The sequence below is a fragment of the Hyla sarda genome, chromosome 4 (genome assembly GCF_029499605.1).
Source record: "Hyla sarda isolate aHylSar1 chromosome 4, aHylSar1.hap1, whole genome shotgun sequence".
Classification (NCBI taxonomy): Eukaryota; Metazoa; Chordata; class Amphibia; order Anura; family Hylidae; genus Hyla; species Hyla sarda.
Genome location: NC_079192.1, coordinates 87,731,153 through 87,749,464, shown reverse-complemented (window position 1 = coordinate 87,749,464; position 18,312 = coordinate 87,731,153). Strand labels below are relative to the sequence as shown.

General features: G+C 41.9%; 1 protein-coding gene across 1 annotated transcript in view; it reads left to right on the top strand.

Annotated features, from left to right (window-relative positions):
* RAB11FIP1 (RAB11 family interacting protein 1) overlaps nucleotides 1-18,312 on the top strand; it is a 39,677-nt gene that overhangs the window by 15,387 nt on the left and 5,978 nt on the right. The window contains exons 2-4 of the mRNA XM_056571530.1: nucleotides 6,146-6,585; nucleotides 7,934-8,663; nucleotides 13,170-14,585. Of these exons, the coding sequence (XP_056427505.1) occupies nucleotides 6,146-6,585; nucleotides 7,934-8,663; nucleotides 13,170-14,585 (2,586 nt within the window). The remainder of the gene's footprint in view (nucleotides 1-6,145; nucleotides 6,586-7,933; nucleotides 8,664-13,169; nucleotides 14,586-18,312) is intronic.

The window sequence follows — 18,312 nt, the reverse complement described above, 5'->3', positions numbered from 1 at the left end:
GCAGCCCTAAATTAAGCTTACATGGTACACTAGATACAATTACACAATTATAAAAGTGAATATATCTCCCACGCTATTCCATAGCAACCTTCTTATTCAGATGTCTGATTGCGGGGGGTCCAGCCGCTGGGACCCCTGCTATCTCCGGCCCAGCACACCAGTGTTCAGAACGCTGGCTGTACTAGGCTTTGGGCGGCTGTTGATGTCACAAACCCTCCATTCAGGTCTATGGGAGATATATCAACTGCATGGAATATTTTTGCTCATATTAGGCAGTGTCATAATGCAGTTCTATCAATATACATTGCCTCCTATGGGACTATATCCTTTCTACTGGCACGTAAGACCAACAAAGTATTCATTAGACTGCAGCTATTAACATCTATGTTCTAGATCCTTCTAAATACCAGATGACTCAAGATGTAAGAGCGCTTCTCATGATTCATTTGCAAACACTTCTCCATTTGTGCACAAGTGGAAATTCCTCATTGCCCACTGTGGAATTATTGAGCTTCAGATCATTCTGTAGGGCGGCGGGATTGTGTAAGGCTGCATTCACACCACATTATTACAATACAGTTCCTGTATACATTTTCAATGTGAAAACTGTACGGAACCATATTGAAAACCGGATGCATTGACTCTCCATTGAAAACTGTATGCCAAACGATGCATCGGCTTGTGTCCGTTTTTCCCTGTACCCAAAACTGTAGCCTACCACTGTTTTTGGTCCGGGTGAAAAACTGTATTAAACCGTATAGGTTTTTTTTTTTTTTTTTTTTTAACATGGGAGTCAATGGGACAGAACCGTATGTGCGTATGGTTCTATCCGGTTTTCGCCATATAGTTTTTTTCTTGGAATTTCAATCAAACAAGGGAAACTTTATTCAGAATGGAGCGAAAAAAAATTTAAAACATTTTTTCTTAAAAGACTTGATACAAGAATTGTATTGCAAAAAACGTGGTGTGAATGCAGCCTGATATATAGTCGCTTATCTGATCTGGAGCCTGCGCTCCATGGAACATTAGTTTGTCTGCTGTTTTCAGAAGTTTTATTTGCTTTTCTTAAGCTCCTCTCTGGCAGAAATGGGTAGGAGTACTGACATCTGCTTCTAATGAAAAATCCCAAATACGTCACACGTGATCACACGGCAGTTCTGTACGTTTCCCCTTACAGCCCGCTATTCATAGTTACAGAACCTATGGTGGCACATTATAGGGGGAGATTTATCAAAACCTGTGTACAGGAAAAGAGAACCAGTTGCCTAAAGCAACCAATAAGATCTAGTTATTTATTTATTTTATTTTTTTTTTCATTTTTAAATGAGCCTCTTAAAAATTAAAGAAGATATCTGATTGGTTGCTATGGGCAACTGGTCAACTTTTCCTGTACACAGGTTTTGATAAATCTCCCCCTCTGTATGTCGCCAAGGAAGAACTATTGCCGGTGGTTTAGTTGCTTGCTGATGATCAGGTGTATAGAAGGGTTTAGTATTTGACTTGTTTCAGTGTTTATCCTGTTAATATTTTACTATTATTGATTTACTTTAGTTTATAAGCCAAAGCCAGAAGTGTATTCAAAGGGAATGGGAAATATAAAGGAAGGACTTGTACTTATCCTCCCTGGTGGATCCACTTCTGTCTTTTGCTCAAAAACGTGTGGAAACCTAACCTTAGACCAGTGTTTCGCAAGCAGGGTGCCTCCAGATGTTGCAAAACTACAACTCCCAGCATGCCTGGACAGCAAAATGGCTGTCCAGGCATGCTGGGAGTTGTAGTTTTGCAACAGCTGGAGGCACCCTACTTGGGAATCGCTGCCTTAGACTTTTTGTAGAATTCCCAACTCTCAACACCCAGCCAGCCCCCAAATGATACAAAATTTTGACATGCCAAAAGTTTTTGTTTGTTTTTTCATTTTAAATCCTAGTAAGACTTTAAAGAAATACTACAACTTCTTTCAAGGGCCTGATCCTACTGGGTCGGATTTTAGTTTAGGCAAGATGACTGACAAGATTGCACTGCAAACTACACACCCCAGGGTCCTCTGTGTATGTGTCTGTATATGTGGAATACATTTTAAGAACTGTCCAGAGTAGGAGAAAATCCCCATAGCAAACATATGCTGCTCTGGACAGTTCCTAAAACTGACAGATGTCAGCAGAGAGCTCTGTGTTCCAAAAGAAAAGAATTTCCTCTGTCGTATTCAGCAGCTAATAAGTACTGGAAGGATTAAGATTGTTTTAATGGAAGTAATTTACAAATCTGTTTAACTTTCTGGCACCAGTTGATTTAAAAAAAATAAAAATAAAAAATCCAGCGGAGTACCCCTTTTAAGTTCTACAAATGGATTCATTACCTAGATTTGCATTCATGTGTGTTATCAGGTGCCGTACATTCAAGACCCCAAAGCAACAAATTCCATCTGTAGTTGGGTAGTTCTCGGGACACTGGCTGCTTTGTTCACATGTCAGTAATGTAATTTTCAGCACGGGTAGAGTATTCTCCTATTGAAGTCTCTGAAGTAATTTAGTTTTGATGTGAAGATTTGTACTAGGGCCGACCCCCCCCCCCCCCCCCCATGCAGTGGTCTCATTCCAGCCAAGCTTAGGTCTGCATTCCTGCCTTTCTTGTTCCTCATGACTGCACATCTTGTTTCTGAACTTATGAATCTACCCAAAGCAAAACCTAAAAAAAACAACACTAAACGAGATGTAGTAACACTATTGTTATACCGAAGAGAAGTCTACTAGGCAGCGGCTCTCCTATCACTGCGGGAGACCAATGTCCTAGGCATGCGGGTCTGGCAGTGCTGGGGACCGGTAAACTCCAAGTCACAATATAGTCTACTTATAGAAAAACACTGTTACCTGCACTCACCGCTAGGCTTCAGCCAGACAACTCCGCTACATCTGCTTCAACAGATGTCTCCGGTACCAGACACTCAGCAGGGCGCTCAGAGGCATAACGAAGCCGTAAGAAGCGCACACAGCGTGAAACCACCCGCAGTAGCCTCTGAGTGCCCTGCAGCGTGTCTGGTACCAAAGAAGTCCGTTGGAGCAGATGTAGCGGAGTCGGCTGGCTGAAGTCTACCGGTGAGTGCGGGTAAGGGTGCATTGATTTAACATTGTAAACCATATGTCAAACGCATCATCCGGTTTAGTCCGTTTTGCATCTTCGACGGTTTTGTCAGTGTGTTTTATTTTATTTTTTTAACCCGTAACCAAAACCGTAGGCCACCACGTTTTTTGGTCTGGGTGAAAAACCATATTAAACAGTATGTTTTTTTTTGTTTTTGTTTTTTAACATGGGAGTCAGTGGGAACCGTACAGAACCGTATGTGCGTACGGTTCCATCCACTTCGCACCATACGGTTTTTGACTTTGCACTGTTTTATTTTATTTTTTTTCTTGGAATTTCAATCAAGTGAAACTTTATTCAAAATGGAGTGAAAAGTCAAAAGCGGACATCATGCAACCGGACATAATTTTTCAAACCGTATGCGGGTTTAAAGTTGTACACACGTTTTGCTACAGTCTAGTCCGGTTTTGAGGAATCAGTTTTTCATCAAAAACCTGATATGGTAACTGTATTGCAGAAACGTGGTGTGCGTGCACCCTAACTGTGTTTTTCTAGAAGACAAAACCGAAAGAAGCCTATTGTTAGGGCTGGTCAGGAGCTGCCATCTGCCATAGATCTAGAAGAGAACAGCCAGACTGAAGCCATACATGGAGAACTGGAGATTAAAAAGATTGAGGCCCTTATAACAGCTGAGTATTGGACTGTGCTGGCTGTATATATAGATATATGGCAGAAGAATTCAAAATAATGTAATGGTGCATGGGATCTGTACGTTCTGAGAAACAGGCAATCGGTCAAGTTGTATTCAATGGTCCCTCAGGTTACAATCTTTTCTGCATACAGTGGTCTTTCCTGGGTAACGTCCAAACACTTTCACCATACATATGTGCACTGGTTGTCTAGTAGCACCTGTGTAGGACTGTATATCCTTTACTGCACCTATTTTAAGATTGTCTGTACTATTCATGCCCCTGGATAAGCTCCTGTCCTCGTCGTTGAAAGCAGATCGCAGGGCAAAAGAGCGACGATGATGAAAGTGAAGAACCCCACAAACAATCCAGAGATCGTTTATGGGGCCCAGCCTGCATTATAGATGAGCGGTGTAAAGGCTTGTTAAACATGTGCCAATCATAAAGATTGGCACTCGTATAGGAAACCAGGTCAGCCCATCTGAAAGGGACCTTCTAGCAGCTCTGTCTTTTGTATATTAGTTCTTCTTTATTTGTATTAGTTCTCTGCCTATTTCTTTTTCTGGGAGCCACTTTCTAATTTTCCATAGTTACAGTATAAAGTCACATGGTTGCCCCAGAACAAATGAGTATTGTAACTTAAGGGACTGTTCTATTTACATTTTATATTCCTTGGCATGATCAGCTTTTGTGTTGTTAAAGAACACCCCCTTCTAATTAATAAAAGTTGTTGGCCAAACAAGTTTTGGCTAGTGGTGATCTAATGTCTATGGCCAGTTTACTGTAATTCCTTTACATAATCTGAATAGGGAGATGTTGTTGTTCTGTATTACTGCAATAGTCATCAACTCGAAAAAGAGTGGGTTGTTTAGGGGCTAAACAATGTTCTCATTCTGTATAGATACTTAACCCTTCAAAGTGGCCAGCTTCTCAGGTTTGTTTCTACCAACACAGAGACTATGACTATGGTTTGTGTTGACACGACAGCACAGAGGTGACCTGGAATAGGTGTTCTAATGATGGGGTTCATTGCGGGAATGTCCTGACTGAACGGTGTACAAAATCTCCTTAAAGGGAATGTGTCACCAAATTATATTTTTTTTTTCTTAAAGGTTAAATACATTTGTTTTAAATATTTTTGGAAATCTTAAATCTTTTTTTTTTTTTTTTTTAAATCAGAAAATATGAAAAATAATTATTATTTAAGTTTTCTTTTATGCCACTGTTTACCAGTAGAGGGCGCTAAAATGAGAATGTGAAGAAAAAGTTACTTAAAACTTGGCTGCTCTGCAAATTTGACCCACCCCTCTCCCTGCTGGTGACCTCTTACCTCCCTTTCTCGTGTCTGTGCAAGAGAAGGGGAAGTAATTCCACTCTGCCGCGCCATCTTGTTGGTGACTGAACAGTGGTAAAAGTACAGCTGCTACAGACTAATGGTATAATTTTTTATATATATATTCTCTTCTGCAGCATATTACAATACCAATGGATGACCTTTTAACCGATCCTGTAAGGGACAGACATAGTCAGTGATGCACCCACACTCAGTACAGAGACACATGCAAACTTTGTACTGAGCCTAGCTCTCACACACAGCTTTCCAAGGCTCCTGAAGGGCACATGGTATGCTTCGTACTGAGACGTTTAGACTAATTAAGGAACCTGGTAAAGCTTTGCGTTAGTTATGCCCTGTAATAACAGAGCCTGGCTGTCTCACACAGCTTTCCTGGGCTTCTGAATGGCATGTGATCTGCTTAGTACTGACACATTTCTGGCCATTTAGGAGCTTGGAAAAGCTGTGTGTGGCAGTCAGACTCATCCTTCATCCTTACAGGGCCATGAGTCATTATAGGGTCTGACTGTCACACTCAGCTTTCCCAGGCTCATTAATGGCCAGAAATGTTTCAGTACTAAGCAGATCAGGAGCTTTGGAAAGCGGTGTGTGACAATCAGTGACAGGCAGGTCACAGAGGTGAGCAGGGGGAAGGAGGACTGAAGGGACTGCAGCTCTAAACTCTGTCTGATGTCTGCAGCGTGATCATACCACCACTGACATGCTAGATATCTCCTAACCTGTGAATAGGGATTACTTTTTTTTTAAATCTCTAGATAGGTTTTCCCCAACCCGTGTGTCTCCAGCTGTTGGAAAACTAAAACACCCATTATGTCCTAACAGTCAATGAATGCTGAGGAAAGATTTCATGTTTACAGTGCTGCTGGTTTCCCTGGCAAAAAATTGTTTGCCAGGAAACCAAGTGATTTCTGTAATCTTGGAAAGCATGTACATTACTGTATTAAACTGTGGAAGTATGTCCTGAATAATTATTTTTAAGGCTTCCTTATGAAAATTCTGTAACTTTTATAACTATCTTCTCTAGATGGTATTCCCTGAGGTCAAAGCCTGGAAAGAAAGAAAAAGACCGTGGTCAGATTGAAGTGGAAGTAGAGTTCAAGAGAAACAACATGACCGCCAGCATGTTTGACCTGTCCATGAAAGAAAAATCTCGCTCACCCTTTGGGAAGCTCAAGGACAAGATTAAGGGAAAACGTTCAGATGGGCTGCCGGATACTGCTTCAGCCATTGTGCCGAGCATGAATGAATATGGAGATGAGAGTGATGATGAAATGCCTGTAGGAGACAAGAAGAAATCCAAACTCAAAAACCTATTTTCCAAACCGGGACTTAAGAAAAATTCCATGTCTCAGTCCATGTCGGTCTTGCCCACACTTCCCCCATCTCCTTCTCAAAGAACCGTTCTGAAGCCTGGAGACTTCTCATCTGATTTTAACCAAGCTCACGGATCTCCAGTGTCAGAAAGTGAGTTCTATTTTTGATTAACATTTTTAGTCTGTCACAGAATGGCTTAAAGGGGTACTCCACCCCTAGACATCTTATATCCTATCCAAAGGATAGGGGATAAGATGTCTGGCGGGGGTCCCGCCGCTGGGGACCCCCACATTCTACCATGTGGCACCCACCTGTAACTGCTTTTGGAACCGCTGGAGGCCCTCAGGCTAATACCATCCCGACCACGAGAACTGAAGATCGTGATGTCACGACTCCGCCCCTGTGACATCACACCCGCCCCCTCAATGCAAGTCTATGCGAGGGGGCATGACAGCCAGGATGGTATTAGCCTGAGGGCCTCCAGCGGTTCCGGAAGCCGTAGGTGGGTGTCGCATGGTAGAATGCGGGGGTCCCCAGCGGCGGGACCCCCTGCCATCAGACATCTTATCACCTATCCTATGGATAGGGATAAGATGTCTAGGGGTGGAGTACCCCTTTAAGTCTCTCAATATGAGTTAGTTACCACACGTTCCATATGTGGTCATTCTTGTAAATATCGCTTTTAAAAATTAAAGGGGTATGAAAGTATGCTCCTTTGTGTAATGAAGGTGGGAGGCGGCTCTCAGAGTTTCTGCTGCCATTTGCCCGCCCATCTCTAAATATGCATATCCTCTTCAGGGTGGAGGCAGGGAAGCTCTGAGAGCTGACTCCCACCTCCACTGCGCAAAGAAGCATATTTGCATACAAGCTCTAATTCTAAAACTGGACTGTGGATCAGAGTGAGTAATCTTTTATTTATTTATTTTTTTTTAAACTTAGGCTCACCCATACTAGAACACTGTGTACTGGGTTAATTGCAGGGGAACCAGCTGTTGTATTTGCTTTAACCCTTCCTGTACTTATCAGCTGCTGTATGCGCCAGAGGAAATTGTTTAGTTCTTTCCAGTTTGACCACAGTGCTCTTTGCAGCCACCTCTGTACTTGCCTGGAACTTTCCAGAGCAGGAGCAAATGCCTGTGGCAAACCTCTTCTACTCTGGACAGTTCCTGACACAGACTGAGGTAGCAGAAGAGAGCACTGTGGTCAGACTGGAAAGAACTACACAACTTCCTCTGGAGCAATACAGCAGCTGATAAGTACTGGAAGACTTAACATTTTTAAATAGAAGTAATTCACAAATCTGTAACTTTCTGGCCCCTTAAGTAGACACCATTATAAATTGGGGGTCCTGGAGCTACAACAATGTGAACAGAGCCTAGACTGGCCTATGCTGTTTTAAAGCTGAATCTTCACTTCATAAAAAATGTTAACTTTTAGTCTGTTCTGAATCTTAGTTGTTGATGTGTGTTTTTATTTTTTATTTTGTTGCGATTTACAGGACGGTTTCCACACTTTCCAAACATTATGACGCACAAAAGAACAGCAAGTGCAGACACCAAGCAGTTGAACCAGGTGACATCGGGTAACAAAAAAGAGGGACTTTCCCTCTTCAGTGGCATGAGGTCAAAGAATGACCCAATCACCCGTTCCAATTTGTGTATTAATGGAAATCATGTGTATATGGAAGAGACAGAACCAAAAAGTGACAGTCCTAAGGACAATTCTCTGACCAACTCCCCACAGATCATCCGAAGAAATCCTATGTATGCTTCTGCTGATAACCTGTTTGATAGGCCATCCAAGGAAACCCCAAACACTTTCAGAAGTATTCCTGACAAAGGGCTGACCTTTTCTAGTTCTAATTCTTCTCTTAAATCTTTTGAATTGGCCAAATCTGAGAGTTCACAGGCTGAAGACTCCAAGTTCAAAGGCCCCAGTGTGTCTTCCGATCTCCTGAAAGAGTCCAAAGAAAATAAAAAGCCAGAAAGCTTAAAATCCTCTTTGCTGTCATTGGTCACTGGAAAGAAAGAAACCCCTAAAAACTCTGAGCAGATTAGTGATGTGCCTGTAAAGAAGGAAGAACTGAAAACCAGTGGCACTCGACAGCCCGCAGATACGCAAACCAAGAATAACCCATTTAACCCATTTGAGGAAGATCTTGAAGAGGAAAAGAAGCCAGAACCCTTTCCCCTAGAGAGAAATGCAAAAACCTCAGCTGTCAAACCCAGGTTAGTTTCTTTGATTTTATGTTTTGTTTTCATCCTTTTCGTGTGATTTATGTTGTGTGTTGTGGTATCCCTTCCTATCGGAATCGGTAAGCTGAGCTTGGAAACCATGATGTTTGTAAATGCAGGTGAATATATTGGATTTATGAATAGGCAAACGTTTTGAAGGCAATGACTTTGTTTTAGTGCTAAGGATCTGTTGATGTCACCTTTTTAATTGCCTTTTAAAATGTCTTTAAACCTGAAAACTGACAGTCATAATACTTTCCACCCTACAGTTTTAAAACTTTTATTTTACATGGGTATTTGCACTTATTTAATACATCCTAATCTATAAATTCCAGATTATTTTCATTGCAACTCTATATAAATATTTCAACATAGAAAACTTGGTAGCCATGTTTGTTTAGTATGACATTATCCTAGCACCTTGGCCCATCCTAAAGATTTAAAAAATGTTTATGTAATTCTGTAGACTTCTGCCCACTGCTATTGAAATACCACTAATGAACAATAATATACAACCTATGTAGACAACATCTTACTAATAACCTTTAACTTTAACTATGTTCACAAAGTGTATTTTGAGGCTCCTAAAAAGCTCCTTTTTAGATGCAAAATTAGTGTCAAATTTTCAATTTTATTTTTTACATTTTTAACTGACAGGTGGCTACAGTAAATGCCAATATGCCGTTTTGTAAACCAGATGGTTTCTGGTTCATAGACAGCCAAAAAATAAAAAATAAGCTGCTTGCACTTCATTTTAGGACCATTGTAATCATTTTCCATATTATGAAATAATCCTTAAACTTGCAATGTTTATTCTGAACACTAAGGCCAGTATCTCTTTCTATTCAAATAAATGGGACCTTGAAATGCTGTGAGATATTAGTTATTTTTTTACCACACCCTGTTTTTGTGACTAGGGGGGTAATGGGAACAGCCATGCACACACAGCTGCTTTGACAAAACATCCCTAAATACATTAGCCTAGGGATCCTAGTGTGTTACAGGACGATGGCTGATGTTAGGCAGGAAATGTTCTAACTTAATAAGATAACAGAGGACTGTAGTTTTCCTCTATACTGGAGAGATGCGTGTACTTTCCATGTGTCTGATGTTAATCATTTACACAGGTATGAGGAATACGGAAGCGCTACGGCTTCTTGTTCTACTGGTTTCTGTTAACCCATTGTATGGACTTTATAGAAAGAGCAGCTTAGCTGATACACTAGGGAATATATACAAAACTTCCATAGCTCTCCGATGAGTATGGCCTGGTCTATGACTAACAACAACTTGTTCATAGATGATGTCAGCGGGATGAGATTTCTTAATATCTTAGCAACAAAGGTGTTTTCTGGAGTTGGTTAAAAGTTTCTTAGCTTTGCTCCATAGTCTTTAAACATCTCATCCCACTTTGAGAAGTGACAACTGTGGACGGTCCTTGCTTTGACTTTGAAATTGGTCACTGGAAGAACATTTATAGAGCGATGTAGCTTGAGATTGTACCTTTTTATATTGTAGATGTCCAGTAATTGCAATATGATACCAAAAGAGCCAAAATCAGATAATGGGGTTGATGTCTAATTTGTATAATGGCTATAAGGTGTTTTAAAACAATGCTTGAGTCTGTCAGGAGATATTAAGTCCTGACCTAAAGGAAAACTTGGAAAATAGTGTAGTATTTAAAGGGGTTGTAGTATTTAAAGAGGTTGCTTTCTTATAAATAAATAAATAAAATAAAAAAACGTTCCACACCTGTCCACAGGTTAAGGTGCTTTCACACTAGGAAGTTCACCCGTTAATAAACGTACGTTTGAAAAATAATTAACGCCCATTAAACAACCCCATTCAAGTCAATGGGTTTTTCGTTTACCCGTTATAGCCCGTCATGACTAATGGACGTTAGTTGTGACGGGAGAAATAACGTGACTCGCACTAATTTTTTGCCCGTCACAAGAAACGGGTAAATTAACGGATGTTATTTTTAACAATGAAGTCTATGGCCAATTGACATTAGTAAATACACCCCTTAATGCCCGTTATTATAACTGACGTTACTTTTACTAAGCATGCTCAGAAGAGGTGACATCAGCAGACTCTTGCAGTGCTGAGGGACTACTACTACTACTCCCATCATGGAACAGACTTGTTTCCATGATGGGAGTAGTAATTCCCGGGCTGCGGGAGTCTGACGGTGGCTGGGGAGGTTACATTAGTGTTTGTGCTGCTACCCCATCATGAAACAGTCTGTTCCATGATGGGGGTTGTAGTACAGGGGCTGAGGGATTGATCGCACCAGGTCTCACTTCTGACACCCGATGCGATCAGAAGTTATTGACGTGTATTTTTTACTTTCATTTTTAAATTCCCCGCTCGGAGCCTTGAATGGCCGGTACTGAGGAGCCAATCAGGGATCCCAGTGGGGTTTTTAAAATGGACAATGTGAGGGGACATATGTATATTTAAGTGTTGGGGGGGGGGGGGGGGCGCAAGATATATAGCACTGCCGGGGGGAGGGTTTTATAGAGCGATATATATCTAACCCCCCAGCGCATTTATAATATGCCTCCCGCCAGCGCATTAATAAAAATATGACCCCCCGCCAGCGCATTTGTATGCATACATCTATACCCCCCCTGCCAGCGCATAATGTGACCCCTCCGGCGCATTTGTCTTCATTTTCCATTGCTGAGCTATATGTGAATGGTATATCTATCAGAACGCATCCAGCAGCTGCCGGCCAGATGATCCTGACAGATATACTATTCATTCATAGCGCCGGCAGTTGTATATGTATATAGATATGCTGAGGGGGCAGACATATAGCGTTATCTGCCCTCCACAGCGCTTCTATATACATATGCAGCTGCCGCGCTATGAATGAATAGTATATCTGTCAGCATCATCGGCCAGGCGGCTGCTGGATGAGCTGCTGACAGATATACTTGTCACATATAGCGCTGCACTTGTCACCCAACTTCCGGGTGTAGCAAGGGACCGGCGCATGCACAGTAGCAATAGCCGGTCACTCGCTACACCCACTACAATTGGAGGAAGAAAAGGAAGTGACCCCTTATTGGACTCCTGTTCACCCACACTATCACCAAGTGTATTGGGTTTAGTGTGGGTGAACTTGGTGAGTTTTCCTTTTAACTAGAATATAGTTGATTTTTTTTTTTTTTTTTTTTGTGTGTGTAAATATTCATAGTATATGTTGAAGTCCAATGGGAGTTTGTCGTGAAGACAAGACTTGTCCAAATGACCCATCAGGGAATGTGGACATCTCCAAAGTAAGATCTCCAGCTCAGAACCTCCTCTAATCCAAGGCAGGCTGTGTGCTAGCAGCTCCTACACTTGAGCAGTTTGTCATCTATTCATCTGAATGGCTTTCATGTGATACTACATTTACACTCCACTGGCGCCTGCAAGGAAAATGCTTGGTTGGCTGCAGTTCTTTCCAGCCAAGAACAGAACTCGGGGCAATCGGCTGTTCACCTTGTAGTTGTCTCGGAGACACTTTCAGGACGCTTATAAACAGGTCTAAGGATGTTTTATATAACAGTAACCATTGCCAATAACTACTGGTTATTATGCAAGCATAGTTATATAGTACACATTTCATAATAATTTTGTCCTAAAGCCAGCACAATGGCCGCTTGTTTGCTGTATTCTGCTGTATTGTTTGCTGTATTCTTGTTAGCACCATTCTGCAGGCAGATCAAACTGGCCCCAAGACCGCATGGAAATGCGCAATCTCTAAAAACTGCAGTCCATTTCTGAGTGGATTCCGCAGAAAGAATGAACATGTCCAGAATCTGAATTTCTGCAGCAGATGCTCCATAGTGTACACAGTGCAGCAGAATCTTATTGAAAACAATGGAAGACTGCTGTAATGGAACTTCCTGGCGGAAATTTTCCGCTACATTATGTTCAGAAATTCGGCCATGTGAATAGACATTTATTCAGGTTTTTATTTTTTATTGACCTGTCTGACTAGTCGCTATCTGATAAGACAATGATTCTATTTCAAGGGTAAGCAGTGTGCAAATCTGTGGGGTTCAGTAAAGTGGTCGGTAGATGTATGGAAAAAATTAAGGTTGGTAAGAAATGTTGATATCAGATGAGTTTTTTATTTTTATTTTTTTAAGTTTTTTTTTTTTCCAAGGGAGGCAAGTAGGTTACTAGTTAGTATGAACCCAGAATTTGGGCACCTGTTATGTAACTGACCGGTATGGACTGTTCCATGACAAGTTTATTTAATGTGTTGTCTGCTTGGAGTCTACACTTTATTTTGGTTGTATCTATATTAACCATGATCTAGTCAGTGGATCCATTGGATGGTAAGTTAGTTACAGTGGTTTCCTAGATATTATAGGTTCTTCATGAACTTTGACTGTTTTTAAGAAATGTTTGTTTCAAATGTAAGTTTGTGGACAAAGAAATGTATTTGTATCTGCGAGTCAACTGACCTGCAGGTTTATTTTTATTCTGTCCTCTTTACAGACTGGACGTGTCTTCAGAGGCTGAAACCAAAGCCAAGCTCTCTTCTTCATCTGTCTCTGACACTACTTTCCTTGCTGCTTCTTTCTATGGTGGGCAGGGCACTCCTGAGGTGGATTTGCATAATCCAAGTAATTTACCTCAGAGCACTTACAGCTCTCATTCACGTGATAAGGGTAGTTCCTCTCCAAGAAGCCCGACATTAAGTGAAGGAAGTCAAGACTCAACTGTTGACTCTGAAAAGACTTCATTCCCTCTGTTTTGGAGATCAGGTGTAAGTTCCACCAAACAATCAGAATCTAAAGAAGTAAATGTTGTTTCCCCTTTTACTGAAAAAAATAAACCAAAAAAGACTTATGTAAAGAGTCTTCTTGACCAACTCAAAGGCAAGCCATCACAGACAGAAAATGAAAATGTAGTGGATGCAGATTTAGTGAGAGGTATCTTGCCTGTACTTTCTGAGACATCATCCTTTTATATAGAACCTGAAGCTGTACCAGACAATAACTCTTCAGGCCTTGATGATTTTGGAAGAAATCAAGATGAGGAATTGACTTCCCACCTTACTGTAAAAGATACAGTGGTATCTTCTGAAGAAAAATCCAATGACTATGTCAAAGAAGTGCCAAAACCAACCCCAAGGATACAGTCTGTCACTAAGAAAGAGTCTAAAGATGAGAAACCAGCCCCTCCAAAGCCAGCACCCAGAAGTGCAAAACTGAACAATACTCAGGATCCTGTGTCTAATACAACTACCACTCAAGCACCTCAACCTAAGGAAAGGTTTTCCTCTGACAGTGTCATGGAGGAAGCTTCTCGTGTGGGTGCTTCACCTCTTGATGGTCCAGTTTACTCAGGACAGACTTTGACCAACATGAAACTGGCCACTCCTACGAGTGAAGAATACAGCTACAGGTTGGATGAGCTTCCAGTCATTCCTGAAAATCCAGAAGGGACTTCAGACGACGAGCAGCTAGATGTTAAAGTGAACAAGATGGAAAGTAGTTTACATTCCTCTACAAAGACAAACAGTGACTCAATAATACATGTAGATAATCATCCAGTCAAGAGGGAGTTATCAGAATCAGCCGACAATAACAAGGACATGGCTGACAAGATGACCTCTGAAGAAGCAAATTCTTCCGATAGTAAAGTAAGAGCAGAAATGAGTGATTCGGCCCACCAAACTTCACCTGAATCTGTGTCTTCTCAACACAACCTTCCTAGTTCTTCCCTTTCTATTCCAAGTGATAAATCTAGTGCTCCTAGTGTAAAATCATCAACAAACCCAACCATTGACGTTTCTGATAAAGTGGAAGGCTCTGGCAAAAAGAAGCTGCTGCGGGCATGGGTTTCACCCTCTGAAACACATCCAATCCCTACAGTGCAGAGCGGTGGAACAATGTCTTCTCGACAAAGGTGAGAAAACTGTGTTTTTCTTCCTTCTGGTTTAATTCTGTTAATTCTCCTTTAAGACACCAAAAGCTGCACGTTTAAAGTGTTTTCCAGCTCCAGTAACTTTACAAACAGCTTTCAATGCTATGTAATTAAACTCTCCTTACCTGTCCTCCTCCTATGCCAACCAGACCCTGGCAATGACCCGGCCTGTTCACAAATCTTCAGACTGACTACACAGCCAATCACTGGCCACGATGGTGACCTTAGTAGTTTTGATATTTGGCTGCAGTAGTTATGTGTTGACATGCCATGTCCTGGAGACTGCCAAGGAGAGACAGGTGGGGGGACCAGGGGAGGGTCGGCATAAGAGTGGGAGAAGATTGGTAAGGCGAGTATTACTCCTTTTTAAAGGGGTTCTCCGGTGCTTAGACATCTTATCCCCTATCCAAAGGATAGGGGATAAGATGCCTGATCGCGGGAGTCCCGCCGCTGGGGACCCCTGTGATCTTGCACGCGGCCCCCCGTTTGTAATCAGTCCCCGGAGTGTGTTCGCTCCGGGTCTCATTACCGGCGACCACAGGGCCGACGGCGTGTGACGTCACGGTCCGCCCCTCAATGCAAGCCTATGGGAGGGGGTGTGATCGCTGTCACGCCCCCTCCCATAGGCTTGCATTGAGGGGCGGAGGCGTGACGTCACACTCCGTCGGCCCTGTGGTCGCCAGTAATCAGACCCGGAGCGAACACGCTCCGGGGACTGATTATAAACGGGGTGCCGCGTGCAAGATCACGGGGGTCCCCAGCGGCGGGAATCCCACGATCAGGCATCTTATCCCCTATCCTTTGGATGGGGGATAAGATGTCTAAGCACTGGAGAACCCCTTTAATATTTCATAGCCTATAAACTGTTTGCATAAAAGATCATGGACCTGCAAACCCCTTTACAAGATCTACACTTCTAAAATCTTTATTGACCAATCGAAATTTAATAACATAATTTAAAAGAAACTTAAGATGAAGTATACCAGTTCTGCACCTCCTCCTGTATAAAATATTCGCTCTGGAGATTCTAGTGTTGAAAACAGAACTTGCTGGGAATTTTTATGTCTGCAGCTGTGAACAAGATCTCCACCCAAATAGTTACAGGAATGTTCTAGTCTGGATCACCCATCAGCACACATGCTAGACCACTGTTCCATACTACTTCTCTTCACGTGTTGGAGTTCCCAGTATAGTAAGCCTAGATCAGGCATAGGCAACCTTCGGCACTGCTGAGGTTTTCGACTACATTTCCCATGATTCTTTTGCAGCATTTTGGCTGTAAGAGCATCATGGGAGATATAGTCCAAAACAATCTGCAGCGCCGAAGGTTGCCTATGCCTGGCCTAGATCATTCCAATATTGTGGCTCTAAAACTATCCATTGGAGAGAGAGAATAAAAAACAAGTGATCAATACTAGAATTATTATAATTTTTTTTCCTAAATCTGTTGCCAATAAACACAGAATTTTCTGTATCTATTCTGCCTAATTGTATCTTAATCCAGCATCAATCTGCATGTTCACCAATACGTAAACTATGAAATAAATGTATTGATCTGTCATTTATATTGTGCACGTCTATATACAGTGCTAAATATCTCATAGGACAGGCAGGAGGGTCATTATATGGTTTTTCTCTTCTGTTTTGGCTAAATTATAGGGCAAGGAAATCCTATCAAACTCTGGCACTGGAAGTTGTTGGCAATTTTTACATAAAGGTTCATGCTGCGGACACGTGAACAAGTCACAGGTTCCTTGCTTTAAACTAGTAATTGCAGTATGGGCCAGATTTGACAGGATCTTGTAATCTACAGTACAGGTGCCCCCAGGACCTCTTTAAGAAATAAAACGGAACATCCTGTAACAATTGCACTGCGGTGTTTGTTTCCTTTTTCTTAGGTTTATGAGACTACTGAACAAATACACAAGAAGGGAGAACCTCTTATGCTATGCGGCATGACATTTTTTAGTCACACATACTTAAAACGTATATATAGCTTTGCTGCAGAGAGTACCTCAATGTAGAATAATACACTATAAGGTCACAAAGGTCAAATACGGCTTTACTATCTAGTACCCAGCCATATAGTATAGTGTATTGGTGATTACTTGCCCTCCATATACTGGTCTTTGCCCATATCATTTTGTAGAGTAAGAAACCGATTTAAATGACTCTAGATCAGACCTGGCGGGGGTCCAGCTTATAACTATACATTTCACCATTTGTGACTGGTGTATTTCCATAAAGCTGTGGAAATCCCTAGATGTCTAATGCAATGCAGTATTTAAGAAACTGCTGTAATATTTGATGCAACGTTTGGAAACAATAATTTGTTACCAATTTGCTATATGCTGTTTATTTCATGAAATTCGGGCTTCCATAACTGTTGTGAGAGCATCGGATTGCTGTGTAGTTAAAGTGTGGTGGGAGATGTCCCGTCTTGCATATAATACTGCACCTCATAATACCACTTCCATTGTGGTAATAACAACCCTGTACTATAGAGAAGTTCAGATTCCACGGCCCTGCAGATTATAACAGGGGCTATCCCATTCTTAAAGGGAACCGTTCTGATAACAGTTCTATAACATAAACAGGTGAAAGTGTAGATATGAAAAAAAAGCAGAGGTACAGAGATGGCGCTATATATAGTGCCGTTACTTTTTGATGGATAACCGTGAGGTGCAGAATAGGTATATATATCTTGCACAGGCACAACACTGTGAAGCACTTTGGATGTCGGGAGGCAGCCGGCCGTTGATGCCGTTGTCACAACTGTGCGGGATAAAAGTAGGTCGTGAGGATAGGGATGAGGATGCGCTGGCAGGGTTCTTCTTTTTTCCTGTAAAATTTGACTGGAGGCTTGCGACTCATCCCCCGAGGACACTATGATGGTAAGGACAAAGTGTCTTTTTATTAGGGAAGTGCATACAGTAATGCTATGGATAATGTGTTTCAAAGGACTTTTCCTTCTTCCTCAGGTCCGCAATGCGGACCTGAGGAAGAAGGAAGAGTCCTTTGAAACGCGTTGTCCATAGCATTACTGTATGTACTTAACTAATAAAACAGTACTGCTGTGGACAACGTGTTTAAAAGGACTCTACCTTCTTCCTCAGGTCCGCAATGCAGACCCGAGGAAGAAGTCCTTTGAAACGCGTTGTCTAGCATTACTGTATGTACTTGCCTAATAAAACAGTACTGCTATGGACAACGTGTTTCAAAGACTCCTTTGAAACTCGTCCATTGCATTACTGTATGTACTTGCCTAATAAAAGACACTTTGTCCTTACCATCATAGTGTCCTCGGGTGATACGTCACAAGCCTCAAGCCGAATTTTACAGCTAAAAGGGACAACCGTGCCAGGTCATCCTCATCCCTATCCTGACTGCCTACTTATAAACAGGAAAGTGTCTTTGAGGTAGACCAGCGCAGGTGCACAGCTTTCCATGTATACAAACCCTAGCTGGTGCATTATGATGAGTGACGCGGGGGATGAACACAAAGAATCTTTGTCTGGCCTTTCATTTCCGTCCAGCCCTGTATTAACAATAATGGACTTATTGCCATCACGTGCCTATTACTTTGAACACATGCGGCTCACGTTGACTTGAGGTTTCCTTAGAAATCCACCTGCATGACTATCTGACTGGGTTTACACATGACCTCTGATAACTGCGCACCCCTGCTGGCTTTTAAATAGTTCAGCAT